The sequence below is a fragment of the Sylvia atricapilla genome, chromosome 2 (genome assembly GCF_009819655.1).
Source record: "Sylvia atricapilla isolate bSylAtr1 chromosome 2, bSylAtr1.pri, whole genome shotgun sequence".
NCBI classification, from domain to species: Eukaryota; Metazoa; Chordata; class Aves; order Passeriformes; family Sylviidae; genus Sylvia; species Sylvia atricapilla.
Window position 1 is genome coordinate 108097363 of NC_089141.1, and position 15253 is coordinate 108112615.

A 15253-nucleotide genomic window follows, 5' to 3' on the forward strand; every position below is an offset into this window, starting at 1 on the left:
TTCAAAACTTTGGGTAAAGGTGATGATTTTTTTTAGTGTGGTTTGTACCTGGTATAGGCAAACCCTAGATGTGTGGGTAGGCTGGGGCATGAGGTTCCGGAAGGCAATGCTGCAGAAACAGGCCTGGGAGTCCTGGTCACTGGAGAGGTGAATGTGTGCCAGCAGTGCCCTGACAGCCAGGAGGGACATCGCTTGTCTTGAGAGGCATCAGGCACAGCATCACCAGCTGGGCAAGGGAAGGGATTGTCCCACTCTGCTCTGTGGCAGCCTCCCCCTAAGCTGGCGCACAACGATGCAAGAAAGACGTGAAGTTCTTAGGGAATGTCCAGAGGAGGGCCGTGAGGATGGTGAAGGGCTTTGAGGTGAAGCTGTGTGAGAGCAGCTGAGGACACTTGGTCTGTTCATCCTGGAGGAGACTGAGGGCAGACCTCACTGCAGTTACAGCTTCCCTGTGAGGGGAAGGGCAGGGGCAGGCACTGATCTCTGCTCTGTGGTGATAGTGACAGGACCCCAGGGAACGGCCTGAAGCTGTGTCAGGAGAGGTTAAGGCGGATACTGGAAAAAGGTTCTTCCCCTGGAGGGTGGTTGGACACTGGAATAGGCTCTGCAGGGCAGTGGTCACAGCACCAGCCTGGCAGAGCTCAAGGAACATTTGGACAATACTCTCAGGCACAGGGTGTGACTCCTGGGGATGGTTCTGTGCAGTTCCAGGAGTGGGACTGTATGATCCTTGTGGGGCCTTTCCAACTCAGCATATTCTGGTGATTCTGGGATAGTGTGCTGAATCCAAAATCAGAAATAGTAGAAATGAGATGTATATAAAAATTACTATAGAGTATCCATTAGAATTCAGCTGGCTGCAAGCAGTTTGAATTGTTCTGTTGGGCTGTCTGTACACTTAAAACCAATATGTCACTGCATCAGTTTGTATTTGTTTATAAATTATCAAATTGATTATAAATCGGTATAAAGGCTATTCTTGAGCTGAGCCAAACTGTGCCTTGGTGCGTTGTAACTCTAAAAAATTGAAATTTAATAGTCTGAATTAAAGAAGTGATGGGAATTTGAAGTTTCGTGGTTAATTAGTTCTAGAGAGATTAAAACAGTGGTGTGTTCTCCATGGGCATGCAGTTTGATGTTTTCACTGAAACATAAATGGTAAATGAGTGGCTAAAAACAGGACTGGTAAACCACTAATCTGCCACTGCCTTTTAATACTGCTTAAATTGCATGAATTGGATTATGACTGCATTTACAAAAGTATGTTTACACATTCTGTAATTAAAAGGAAAATACCTGAACAAGGATATCCCTGCAATTGAGAACATGCAGATACTACACGAAGCAGTCAGATGATTTATTAGAGATGGAATGTTTTTAGTTAGCTGCAGCTTAACTTGGAAGTTTCTGTTGTGGGTCTTGAGGATGTCACACAAATTTGGAGGCGGAAGCGATGAACTCGCTTAGGAAGTTTGCCTTGTCTAATGCACATGACTAAGATAAGTGAAATTCTATGGAAGCCCTGAAATACATTTTCTTGGGAATGTAATTAAGGAATATGCGTGGAGAATCATTAGACTCTTAAGCAAACAATCCCTAAATAAGAGGAAGAAAATATAGATTACTCCTTCATGTAAATGTTTTGTATTTACTAGCATCTACAAAATTCATAATATTTTCTTTAGATTTGGTTTCATTCTGTGAATTTGCAAGATTTCGAGTAAATTGGGTATTTCAGTAGTAGCTCTCTTGTATCTCCTCATTAAGTTGTGCTACTTGCCTTGAGCAAAATGGAATTTACGGGAATGCTTTGCCCACATCCTTCAGCTAAGCACAGAGGCAAAATCTGAGGGTAAATTCACACTAATGTCAGTCTGTCTGACAGGAGAGCTGCAGTTTGTCCTGGTTCCCTGGCTGGCATAGGGAGAGTACTCTCTGGCCTTACAGTGCACCACTTCAGATAATTAAAGAAACTAAAAAATGATCAGTCTTTGTACATTTGGTGGGGTTTTGTTGTTGTTTCCTTTAGTACTCTGAACCAGCTCACCATTATTCATAACCATAATTCAGCCCAAAGCATTAGAGTAGGGAAGAGATGAAATCAAGAAACTTGTCCTTGGCATCAGCTGCTGTGGAATCGCAGCTGCTGATGGACACTTCTGCCTGCAGTTTAAGCCAGCCTGGACCAGGATTGCTGCTGAAATGAGCTGTTTTACCCTTTTCCTGCTGCTTTGCTCCCTGGCTCCTTGTGCCAGCACAAGTCTTTTATGTGGCCCTTGTGTGACCCAGCCCTGTTAAGGAAGAATGGTGCTGATTAAAGAAGGTTTATTGTGGTGCTGGTTGGCTTAGGGCTGCGGAAGAGTGCAGTGTGAGTTGGCAGCAGTTTGATTTCACTGGTTTATGGGAGTACCTCAAAACCTCCATCAGGTAGTGCAGGGGAACTGACTGCATTGAACTGCAGTAGACTGCAGTGTGTGTGTATGTGTATATATATGTGTCAGGAAACTTACTCTTGCTGGTACTTCCTGTGTAGTGACCTTTATAAACATCAGTCGAAAACAATTAAGTACTCAGGAGAGCATTTTTTTAAAAAGTGTGGTTAAATACCAAATACATTCATTTTAGAAATTGCATTTCAAAAATCAGCTTCTTCCTGAAGTCAGTTTTGAGTTGGTAATGCATTAGTTCTGGACTTACTAGGCTTACTAAGCCTTATGAATATGAATTATGAAAGCTAGGAATGGATTACAATGGACTGTTTTGAAACAATACAATTTTATTCAAAAGTGAACACTATTGTGACATTATTAGAGATCTCTAACTTTGTTGGTGCTGCTAATATTGGAGAATGGGCAGAGGAGTTGGAGTGTATTCAGTCAATTTTTATTGTATATGTAATGCATTGCAAGTTCACACAATGTAAGAAAAGATTTTAAAGTGTCTTGGAGAAAGATAACAGCATTGAAACTTAACTTGAGATGAGACATCATTATAAAACACTTAGGAATATGCATAGTGTTACAACAGAAATTTCACTCCAGTTGTTAACTTGAGGTTTTGGAGGTTGGATCAGGAGCTCAGCACTGCCAAATGCATCTTGCTGGAAGCTCATACAACTCTTTGTATCACCTTACTTGGCTTTTTAACTTTCTGAGAACTGTTTTTGTTTTATGTGGTGCTTGGAAGTCTGAGTCGCTCTGGGAAATTACATTTCAGCTTCCGTGGTTATACAATGCCTGTGGTACAGAGTGGAATTGCTGTTATAACTTAATGCAAATCTTTTTGTCTGAATATAACACAATGAAGTAGAAACACGGTGAATATGGAGCTGTTGCTATGCCTTTACAAGTTCAACAAATCTGATTTGTCACCATTTTCTTCCTACAACCTGCTAAGCTGCTTGGTGGGGATGTGATGGGTTTGGTAGTGAGGCCAAAAGGCCAGTGGACCCAGACTTTCATAGGCACATGCTGGATAAAGGGAATACAGGTCAAATTCCCTGCGTGAATGAATACTGATGTGCTAGGAGGAGTTTGGCTGCAAAGCTTCTATTACTCTCAGCTGAAGTAGAATCAGTCTCTTATCTCCCTCTGATATTTGCAGTTAGACAGTGTCAGGAGGAGAGTATTGGAAAACATTAAAAATTTGGCTCTTTAGACTCTTAATCAGGTCATTTCTGCATAGACCTTGAGCAGCACCATGAATTCATATCTGCTGTAGGAATTCAGGCACAAAAGAGTCAGAGTAAACAGCTGCACACATTTACTCTGAACAGATTAAACAGCCACAGATTTGAAATGTGTGTCAGTTTCTCAGTGGTATAAAGGTGACTATATGTGTAATTTTTTACTTAGAACATTAAAATAATCTTAAATATTTCAAATGTGACTTTGTCAGTTGCATTCAATAAAAAAAAATACTAAGTCTAAAATAAAAGATTCTCCACAGCAGTGTATTTGTTTCTATAATGTTCTTTTACTGGTGTGGATTGTTTCCATGCATGTGTTAATACAGGACATTGTCTCTTTTTCCCTCCTCCAGGTTATGCAATGGTCTCTGCAAGATGGCATGTTCTTGAGTTGGAGCTTTTTAAGGCAAGCATATGCTGGTACTTCAACTTTACTAAGTGGACTATAATTTCTTCTCTCACATCAACTACATAAGCAGACAAAATTGCAAAGATCTGCCCTGTGTCGAGTATGACAGCCACGACTCGTGGCTCTCCGGTAGGAGGGAATGATAGCCAGGGCCAGGCTCCTGATGGACAGTCCCAGCCTCCCCTCCAGCAGAATCAGGTATGGTATTAACAATCAATTCATCTTAAAATAAAGGAATTTGTTCTTTAGAAATAGCAGTCCTGAATTATTTGAATTTAGTTCTGGAGATCTCTAGTTGAGTTAGACATTTTTGTGTGTGTGTCTGGAAGTACAGCAATATTTTGTGAGGGATGAAGGCGGTGGTATTGGCAGAGTAAATATGGTTAGAGAGCATGGCATTGTAAAAAATGCTCCCTTTTCAGGCAGGGGCATAATTCTTTCAAGCATACCTGTTTCGGATGAGAAGCCTTCTTGGATTAATACCAGAAGCTTCCTCAGAACCACATTGTAGAACCTGCCACAGATTGGTAAAACCACACTCCATCTGTGAGTTTGGTTTCTGCTCAGTTCTGCAAAAGCACTTTCTGGATAAAGCAGCTTACTCAGGTATCAGCCCCTGCAGAGCAGCTGCATCCGGGTCTCTGTTCATTGTACTTGACTTCCTGAACTGCTTCTCATGTTCCTTGCTTTCAGAAGAAAAGCAAAAGCTTTCATCTATTACATCACAGTGTAATGATTCTTTTTTGTTGGGGAAAAAAATACCAGAGAAGATGCTTTTAAACAATATCATGTAAAGCCAAAACCATTTAAGCGAAGAACCCACGCTTTGTTATTTAATTCAGTGTGGAGATGGTATTTTTTTTATTACCATAAGGTTTAGTGATTGCTCCTCCCTGAGAGTGAATTGTACTTTGATGTGTGGAGTGGGCTGGCCCTGAACTGCCAAGGAAGTCTCCACTGTTGCTGACTCCCTCTGCCTCAGTGGGATGGGGAAGAGAATTGGAAGGAAAAAGTGAGAAACTGTTTGGGCTGAGATGAATGCAGTTTAATAAATAAAAGGGGGTAGGGGGAAACAAGTGATGCAAGTGCCATCACTCACGACCAGCTGATGGATGCCCAGCCAGTCCCCAAGCAACAGCTGCCTTGGGAAAAAAACCTCTTTGTTTTATTGCCAAGTGTGACGCTCTGTGGCATGGAGTATCTTCTGGGTCATTTGAGGTCAGCTCTCCCAGGCTGTGTCCCCTCCCAGCCTCTTGCCCTGCTGGGTGCAAAGTGAGAATCACAGGGTGGGTAAGGTTCAAAGGGACAACTGGTGGTCATCTAATCCAGGCTCCCTGCTCAAGCAGGTTCCCTAGACCACCTTACTGGGAATTGTGACCAGACAATGTATCTCGAGAGAACGAGGCTCTACAACCTCTCAGGGCAATCAATTCCAGTATTTAGTCAGCCTCACTGTTAAGTTCTTCCTCGTGTTCAGGTGAAACTTCTGTGTTTCAGCTTTTGCCCTTGTCCTTGCCTCTTGTCCTATTGCTGGGCATCACCGAGCAGAGCTCTGACACCTTTCTGCAGATACTGATGTGGTCCCCTCTAAGCCATCTCCAGGTTAAATGGGCCCAGTCCCCTCAGCCTTTCCTCAGTGAGATGCTTCAGTTCCTTCATCATCTTTACCACTCTTTGCTGGACCCTCTCCAGGAGCTCCACATCTCTCCTGTACTTACAAGCCCCATACCAGACACAGCACTCCAGGTGATCCTCAGCAGGGCTGAGCAGAGGGGCAGGATCCCCTCCCTGACCTGCTGGCAGTGCTCTCCCTAATGCACCCCAGGATCCCATTTACCCTCTTGGCCACAGGGACACGGTGCTGGCTCAGGGACACTCATTGTCCACCATGTCCTTTTCCCCAGAGCTGCTTCCCAGCAGGTCAGTCCCAGCCTGTCCTGGTGCCTGGGGTTGTTCTTCCCCGGTGCAGGACCCTGCATTTGCCTTTGCTGGATTTCAGGAGGCTCTGTGCCCATCTCTTCATCTTGTTGAGGTCCTTCCCAAGGGCTGCAGGTCTCTCTGGGGTATTGGCCTCTCCTCCCAGCCTTGTGTTACCAGAGAATTTATTGAGGAGGCATCTGCCCTCACCCAGGTCAGTGATGTACAGATTAAACAGTTCTGGGCCAAGTATTGAACCTTGGGGGCCACCACTGGTGACAGGCCTCCAACTGGGCCCTGTGTCACTGATTATCAACCTCTGGGGTCTGCCAGTTCTCAATCCCCCTCACTGTCCACTCACCCTGTCCTTGCTTCTTGAGTTTGTGGATGTGGATGCTGTGAGGGAGTGTCAGAGCCTTGCTGAAGTCGAGGCAGACAACATCCCCTGCTCTCCCCTCGTCCATCCGGGAAGTTGTTTCATCGTAGAAAGCAATCAGGGTGGTCAAAGCATGGTTTACTTTTAGTGAATCTGTGCTGACCTCTCCTGATTATCTTCTTGTCTTCCGTGTGGGTAGAGGTGGCCTCCAGAGTGAACTATTGTCACCTTTCCAGGGCTTGAAGTGAGGCTGACTGGCCAATACTTCCCTGGGTCCTCTATCTTGCCCTTATTGAAAGCTGGGGTGACATTTGCTTTCTTCCAGCCCTCACACACCTCTCCTGCCTCACTGTGGTTCCAGCAGTTCTCTCAGCACTTGGAGGTGCATCCCATCAGGGCCCATGGACCTGTGCATATGAGGTTTAATTACATGGTCTCTACCCAGTCTTCTCAACCAAAAGAAACTTCCTTCCTCTAGACCTCCTCCCCAGTCTCCTGGCTGAGGCAGCAACAGGACCACATTTTCCTGTGTGTTTATTTTGGTTGTGATGTATTTGAAGAAGCCCTTGTTGTTACTCTTGACATCCTTAGCCAGGTTTAATTCCAGCTGAGCCTTAGCTTTCCTCATTACATTTCTTCATACTCTGACAAGATCCCAGGTGGCCTTTCCTGCTTCTCCCTCATGGTATCTCCTGCCTATGTCTGAATTCTGACAGGAGTCAAAGAGAAAAACAGGCCTTGAATCTATGTCAGCACTGTTCACCAACAGACAAAACACTGGTGTGTTCCCAGTGCTGTTTTGGTCAGAAATCCAAAACCCAGCACCCTACAGGCTGCTGTGAAGACAATAACACTCCCTGCCAACCAGATGTGGTGCAGCAGGAGAAAAATGTTCTTGAGGTTTTGTCTTCCTAAGTGTTGTTCTTATTGTCAGTTCATACTATTTGTGTGTATGAATAATAAGCAACATTTGCAAAATGTGTTGTGTTTTGCATGGCCCATCAAAGTGGATTTAACAGTAATGTTCTTTGAGGTTGATTAGTAGATGGTTATATTAATGAGTCATTTATTTTTAGCAAACTCTTTAAGAAAGTGTTTTTTATTATTGTTTTCTTTTTTGCTTTTGTTGAAAGCTATATCTCTGCTTAAAGTAATCAATTTTTCCGGACAAGATTTGTAAAAGCTGGAGCTTCAGTGTATTTATTTCACCTTCTGGAAAAATGATCTGCTGAAAGTAGAAGCTGTTACCACAAAAATCCCACTTTCCTCACTGGGAGAGTTGCTTGATTTTTAAGCTGCCAAGATAGAAAAAATGCAGCACATTTTATGCTCTGTTTCTTGTTAATAAATCTGAAATCAATATATTTTATATTGATATGTACTTGAGAGGATTATTTGGGATACATTATGACAGAAAACTGCCAAAACAAGTGCAGGTTGTACTTCAAGTATTTTTCATCCCAATTTTAGACTTCTTCACCTGATTCTTCCAATGAGAACTCCCCAGCTACCCCGCCTGATGAGCAGGGCCAAGCTGATGCTCCACCCCAGCTTGAAGATGAGGAGCCTGCATTTCCACACACAGACCTGGCAAAGTTGGATGACATGATCAACAGGTATTTTCACACTTTCTTGTCAAGGTGTGGATGATTTGTGCAAATGTCTTGACAGTGGAATCAGAATTTTTGTGTCTTTGTTTCACTGGATTTCTTAAAGTGATTTTTTTTATTGGGTTAAAGTTGTAAAGAGAAAAAAGCTTGAAGCAGAATGCGGTTTTGTTTGGGTTGGTTAGTGCAATACTTGTCAAGGCATTTATAAATCTATGTACTGAGCCTATATTTAAAAGCATTACAATGGGTCAAGAATTCTTAATTTTTCAGAAGCACAATTGAACGTGGGTTTGTTTGTTTTTGAATATAGGCCTCGATGGGTTGTTCCTGTATTGCCGAAGGGGGAATTAGAAGTTCTTCTAGAAGCTGCTATTGACCTAAGTAAAAAAGGTAACTGAAAGACATTTGATTATTGGATTGGTGTGCAAACATTCTTCTTTTCAATCCTTGGTGAAGGCTTAAAAATTGTTAATAAATTCTGTTACAACCCTGGTCTTGAAGATTGTGCCAGAGTGCTGTGCAGAATCTTCACAGATGAGAACTTTAAAAAAGTCATTAATGTTGTTGGAAATAGGTGCCTTAAAAGCAGTAGGGAAGTTGAATAAGCTCAGAGATGTAAAAATCCTGTAATTCCTGTCATACCTGTTTTCTGTATTCACTTTGATATCAAACCTAGTGGGTTTGGTCTTATAGCAGATGCTAAAACTCAAAGAATTCTAGTTGGTTTTATTTTTTAATAAGTTTCTAGTCTAGCTTTCAAATGTCTTGCCAGAAATTTTTGTTCAGATTTGGCACATGTACACCTTTAAGAATGTCAGAGAAAAGTTAGCATCTTAAACAGCATGGCTTAGACTAATAGTCTAAGTGCTTGATGGTGTCTGGCTTGGGAGTAAGAGGGTTCCATATCAGGACAGTGTGTGTCTGGTAAATTTATACTGGTCAGATTGACAGGTTTGCCGTGTGTTCTGGAAAGTTCTGTTCTCCTGGGAGGTTGCTTGTGTTTGAGTAATAGCAAGAGTCATAGCAAAACAATTTTTTAGGATATCTGCACTTACCAGCTCTTTGTATTTTGAATATAGTTCATGCATACAAAGTGCCTGCTCTTTCTTCTGCATGGGCGCTGGCCCAGGACAACTTAATTTTCATGTTAATAAATATTATTCTTAAGCAGCTTTAAGACTAAAAAGCTGATTGTGGTTATGATATTCTGGGTTGTCTTGATTTTTAAGTCTCTGTTGCTTTGGAGCACTCTGTGGAGGAACAAAAGTTAGTGTGCGTCTTTGCGATCCAGCACAGAATAATGACGTATTGTTGCCAACACTGATTTATCAGCTGTAGTTGTGTTGGAATTGGTGGCTTTGTGTGTAGCTGAGTCTGGCAGGAATCCTCAAGCAAGTGTAGGATGTTCAAGGGATCACATCTGTTCTGAAGGAAAAAAATTGCCAGCTTTTCTAAAGAAAGTGCAGCCACCTTTGTGTCTGTGTTGTTGGAACAGTGCAGTAAGAAGAAATTATCTGCTTGTGATTTGTGAGAGAGGAGATGTATGTTCTGCCAGCTGTTAAGTCATCTTTAAAAAAAAAAAAAAAAACAAAACCCAAACCTAAAAGCTGTCAATGCAGTGAAGTAATAAGAGCAGAACGAGATTTCGAGCTACTCCTGATATCAATGTACTTCCCCAAAGCATCAGGCTTAGTTGAAAGTTCCCCAGAAGAAAAGCTTGTTTTTCCTCTTGAAGTTGTGAAAAACAGTGGAAACATATTCTTATGTTTTTGCAGTTTCATTTTTATTAAGTTGTTGGTGTGCAATTCTAAGAAGTACTTCTGTGTTGCTACTTAATTATGTTTCCCCTTCCCCTCTAAATAAATTCCTGTGTGTGTACACAAGGATTATTGGATAAAGAGAAAACAAGGAAAGCTCTTAGAAGTAGTTGTTTACTGTGTTATCTTTACAGCTACATCTTAGATTTTTGGAGGGTTTTTTGCTACTTGCAGTTACATGATGGCTAATGTGGTTCCTTTTAAATAACTTCCAGTTCCCAAGGAATATGATAGGGTGTAACTTGGTGTAACTGACACTGTTGTGGTAGCTCAGGGCTTGGCAGACACTGTTTGAGAGTGGGGTATATATAGAGAAGCAATATAAATGGTTCTGTTGTGTGTATTTCTTAATGGATTGAACTGCTCCATTATCTCTGTGACATCTAAAATTTGAGTCCTTACTACCTGTCTATTGGAATTTTTCATATTCTGACGAGATCTGTTTCCAGAAGGAGGACATGAAAGGACAGATTGAAAAATAACCAGCTTTTGAATTACATAAACTCTGTATTTCTGACTGTATCTTATTTAAATTCTGAAGCAACAAAACCTAGGAAGACCCCAGTAAGTATTTTTGTCAAGCACCATTTTCTTGTTGTTAGGGCTCTTAAATGGCTTTTATTCCTACTGTGGCCAATGGCCATCAGCATTCTGAGGTGACTGCAGCACAGCTGTTTCTTTGTGACCCTGGCTATAAGAGTGATATTTGCACCATCTTTAAATCTTTCCAGAAACTACAATTGACAGGGACATAACTGAACTAATTGGAAGTACGTATATGAATGAAATGTCAGCATTAGCACCTTCAAGTGAAAGGAGCAAATTTGACAGAGTAGTGTGAATTCTGTTAGACTGTGAGTTGCATTATTCCTGGCAGATGCACCCATTTATGGAAAATTCTCTTTTTATGTGTAGGCATCGATCTATTCTTCTTTGTTAAACAACAAGCCATGAAACTATCAACAGATTGTCTGGTGTTACTTGCTAATAGAAGAAAACCTATTTGAAAAATAGCACTTAATAGCTAGACTGATGTTTATCTTCACAATAAATCTGGAATACTTACAGAATATTTTTAATAATGAGATTTGCTCCAGAAATAAATGTCCTAGTGAATTGGAAACTATAAATTTAAAAGATTAAAAAATGGTTTATTTTAAGGTTTTTGTTTTTTATAGGCAAGAATATTCTCCATTCTTTCTTTCAAAAGAATTTTATTGCTCCTAACATTTACACTCAGTTTTTAATGTGCTGCCAGAACTTTACAATGTGACACACGCAAGCAGGATGCAAGGCAACTTCTGGAATTTATAACTTACTTAAACTGAAATGAGATTTCACTACACAGTATAAACTTAAGATTTTGTCCCAAATCTGTGTTTTTGATGAATTGCATGGAATGGGGAAGAGAGGGAGGCCCTAGTGACAAAAAAAATTAAATCTGTGTGTGCATGGGCACGTGAGCATCCAAAAGTTAGGCCACCCCAAGAATGGGAGTTGTTTCCAGCACTGAAGACCATCCCCATCTCTCTCAAGGGGATTCATCTGCATTTCTGTGGGACCACTACTGAATTCCTTACTGAAGCTGTATCTTCTGCATTTCCTTGAAATGCTTATTTTTACCCCTCTTCACTCACTGGTTTTGTTAGCAAGTAGATAAGGGAGAACATAAAGAAGAATGGAAGAGAAAGATAGTACTGTTATTTTTGCTAGCATATCTATCAAAACATAATGTTACATAATTTAGTAAACATAATGTTTACTAAAACATTAATCTATGGAGTTTTTTGTCCATTTAAGCTTATGTAAGTTTGTTTTCATCCAAGCCTTGTTTAAAATTGATTCTGAAACTTTAAACACCAAACCTTTGAAGTCCAAATGTTGTGATTTAACCCCAGCCAGCAGCTAAGCACCACACAGCCACTCTGTCACTGCCCCTCTGCTGCAATGGGGGAGAGAATCAGAAAGGCCAAAGTTTAAAAATTCATGGATTGGGATAAAGACAGTTTAACAGGTAAAACAAAAGCCTTGTGTGCCAGCAAAGCAAACCAAGGAATTCATGCACATGTTTGGGCAGTGTTCAGCCATGCCCAGGACAGCAGGGCTCCATCATGTGTAATGGTGACTAGGGGAGACAAACAACATCACTTCTAACATCTCCCCCTTCCTTCTTGCCCAGCTCTGGAGGTTGATCATGACACCATATGGTCTGGGACATCCCTGTGGTCCTTTAGGCTCAGCTGTCCTGGCTGTATCCCCTCCCAGATCCTTGGGCACCCCAGCTCAGTTCCTGGCAGGGTGGTGTGAGAAGCAGGAAAAGCTTGGATCTGAAAGTGCTGCTCAGCAGTAAAGAAAACATCCCTGTGTTACCAACGCTGTTTCCAGCCCAGATCAAAACACAGCCCTGTATAAACTACTGAGCACTTATCAACACCAGCACACCAAATCTCTGCTTTCAGCATTCAAAATGCTCATGTAACAACTAATGAACTTCCACGTCTAATAGTTTGTTATTCTTTCTTATTTTAAATAGGCCTTGATGTCAAAAGTGAAGCATGCCAGCGATTTTTTCGAGATGGGTTAACAATATCCTTCACAAAAATCCTTACAGACGAGGCAGTGAGCGGCTGGAAGTTTGAGATTCATGTGAGTTTTTTTTTAAGTTGTATTTCTGAGGAGCATGGTAATTTAAATAAGGAAGGAGACTACCATTGTGATTAGGGGGAGACTATAAAAACTGGATCTAATCTTTAAAACTCAGTAGTGAGTTGTGAGAAAAGTCTTGTATGGACCTGGGCAGGCAATGGGGAGTCATCTTTCTGTCAGTGTTTCATTTTATTGCCTCCAGTGTTTTGGAAGGAAATAAAACATGAGAGATTATTTGGGGAGGACTGGAACCGTGTATGTTCTGAGTTTATAGTTCATATTCATTGTACAGTCCCCTGCCACATTCTTACTTGTTCCTTTTTTTATTAACAGAGATGTATTATTAACAACACTCATCGACTAGTGGAACTCTGTGTGGCCAAGTTGTCCCAAGATTGGTTTCCCCTTCTTGAACTTCTTGCCATGGCCTTAAATCCTCACTGCAAATTCCATCTATACAATGGTACTCGTCCCTCAGAAACTGTTCCTGCAGGAGTCCAGCTGGCCGAAGATGAACTTTATGCCCGTCCTCCTGACCCACGATCACCAAAGGTGTGAGAGCCTTTCCAGACCTGTGGGTTTTATTCTATGCAGTGTTACCTAATGGCACAGCAGCTGTAGGGAAGTGTTCTTAGAGTGAGGGGCAAGAGCCCTCTTCATTCTCTCTATCACTAGGATGTTCTGCTGCTTATGACTCCTGATTTAATGTACATTTCCCCTTAGAACTCTTCCTATCTTTGTCCACAATCAAACTGTGTCACATGTTTCTGTGGTAAGCTGGCACAACTCTGCTGGAATGCCATTCCTACTGTGTTAATTGGCTTATTTGCCAGTTGATGGATTTACCTTCTCACTTGACATGAAATTTTGTTAGTGACACATTTTGAGGAGAAGATTATGTGATAAAGTAGGAATTTTCTCTCCTCCCTTACAGTTTCCGATGGTGGAAGAAATGTTTTTAGTTGGACATGAGATACTACTGTCAGTGTGGTTTTTTCCATGGATTTGGTTTGGTTGGGTTTTGTTTTGGGGAGATACTGAAGGGTTTTGTATGTTTGTTTAGGTTTTTTGTTTGTTTTTATAGTTGTGGTTTCTTGGGGTTTTGGTTTTGTTGTTTTTTTTTTTTTTTTAACTGGAAGTGAAGATTAGCAATCCATTCTGGTTCTTGAGTCTGAAGTTTTCAGACTCATTTGATCTCCAAATGGCATTGATAAGACTTCAGGAGTTAACTGATTTTTAAAAAATATTTATTTATTTATTTGTTTGTTTGTTTACTTCTTTATATGTATATTAAATATTCTTGGGGAGGTTAGATTTTTAATTTTTTTTTTGTTTAATAGAACTGCTGAATATTGACTTGCAAGAACCAAGGATAAAAAACTCCAGTGTCCTTGGATTTCCCTTGCATTTCTAGTTGTGTTTAGAAGAATGTTACTTTGCATTCTTAACGTTTTTATATGTGGCATTATCACATCCAGGACAAAGAAAAAAATACCAGAACTGTCAGACTTTCTGTAGCAATTTAGCAGCCATAAATTATAGTCAATTTTATTCCTATAGATCTAATACATTTCTTTGAGAAACTCTTATACAGCATCTGCTCTTTGACATGATAACAGAAAAGATCTTGTTTTCTGTTTCTGAGCATTTCCTTAAAACTGAATATGTAAACTGTTGTGTAAAGACACGTTTAAAGCAAATTTTGTTATTATAAGGTACTGTCAAGTATTTCTAGATGGCACTTTGTAAATAGCAGAAAATAACTGTTTGTTTTATTACAGGGTTGGTTAGTAGATCTTATCAACAAGTTTGGCACATTAAATGGATTTCAGATCTTGCATGATCGATTCATGAGTGGATCAGCATTGAATGTTCAGATCATTGCAGCTCTCATCAAGTAAGTTTTTTTCTAAATAATGATTTATGCATTTGCAAAAGTTGGACTCAGTATAAAATATGGTGTTAGCAGAGAGCTTAGATTTTATTGAAGCACTTCCTTTTGTTCCATCTCTTTAGCTAGTTGTGTCTACCTTCACCATTCATGTGCTTCTAAGTAGATATAAGTTACTTTAAATAATTGCACCTTACTATCATAATATTGAATGACTACTGATTGGGACACTTTCCTTTTTTTTTTTCTTTGTTTTTAGGCCATTTGGACAATGTTTTGAATTTTTAACATTACATACAGTGAAGAAATACTTCCTTCCAATTATAGAAATGGTTCCACAGTTTTTAGAAAATTTAACAGATGATGAACTGAAAAAAGAAGCAAAGAATGAAGCCAAAAATGATGCTCTGTCAATGATAATCAAATCTCTAAAGAACTTAGCTTCAAGAGTTCCAGGACAAGAAGAAACTGTAAAAAATTTAGAAATATTTAGGTTAAAAATGATTCTTAGGTAAGATGCTACTCCTAATATAATATGCCACTGGTGACTTTTTTTTCCACACTTCTTACATTACATTTTTCTCACAGGTTGTTACAAATTTCCTCTTTCAATGGTAAAATGAATGCACTAAATGAAGTTAACAAAGTAATATCCAGTGTGTCATACTACACTCATCGACATGGTAATCCTGAAGAGGAAGAGTGGCTCACAGCTGAAAGAATGGCAGTAAGTGCTCCTTTTCAGTAAAACTCACCACCTAGATTTTGTTTCTCCTTTGTACTTCAGCTGTAGAAGTAGCTCTATATTGTGGATCCAGCACACACTGTTTATTTTCACATACAGTGTTAGAAACATTAGGTATCATGGGATGGTAATAAAGCACTTTAATAGTAGCCTT

General features: G+C 40.4%; 1 protein-coding gene across 5 annotated transcripts in view; it reads left to right on the top strand.

The window, feature by feature from the left end:
- The window catches only part of USP9X (ubiquitin specific peptidase 9 X-linked), a 97355-nt gene that overhangs the window by 19986 nt on the left and 62116 nt on the right, over positions 1–15253 (top strand). For all 5 annotated transcript variants that reach the window (XR_010743017.1, XR_010743016.1, XM_066314050.1 and 2 more), the window contains exons 2-9: positions 4042–4295; positions 7861–8006; positions 8311–8390; positions 12351–12463; positions 12797–13015; positions 14245–14360; positions 14614–14865; positions 14943–15081. Coding sequence is in view for 3 of the 5 variants with exons in the window: in XM_066314050.1 (XP_066170147.1) it covers positions 4200–4295; positions 7861–8006; positions 8311–8390; positions 12351–12463; positions 12797–13015; positions 14245–14360; positions 14614–14865; positions 14943–15081 (1161 nt within the window). In the remaining 2 variants the exon portion in view is untranslated. The remainder of the gene's footprint in view (positions 1–4041; positions 4296–7860; positions 8007–8310; positions 8391–12350; positions 12464–12796; positions 13016–14244; positions 14361–14613; positions 14866–14942; positions 15082–15253) is intronic.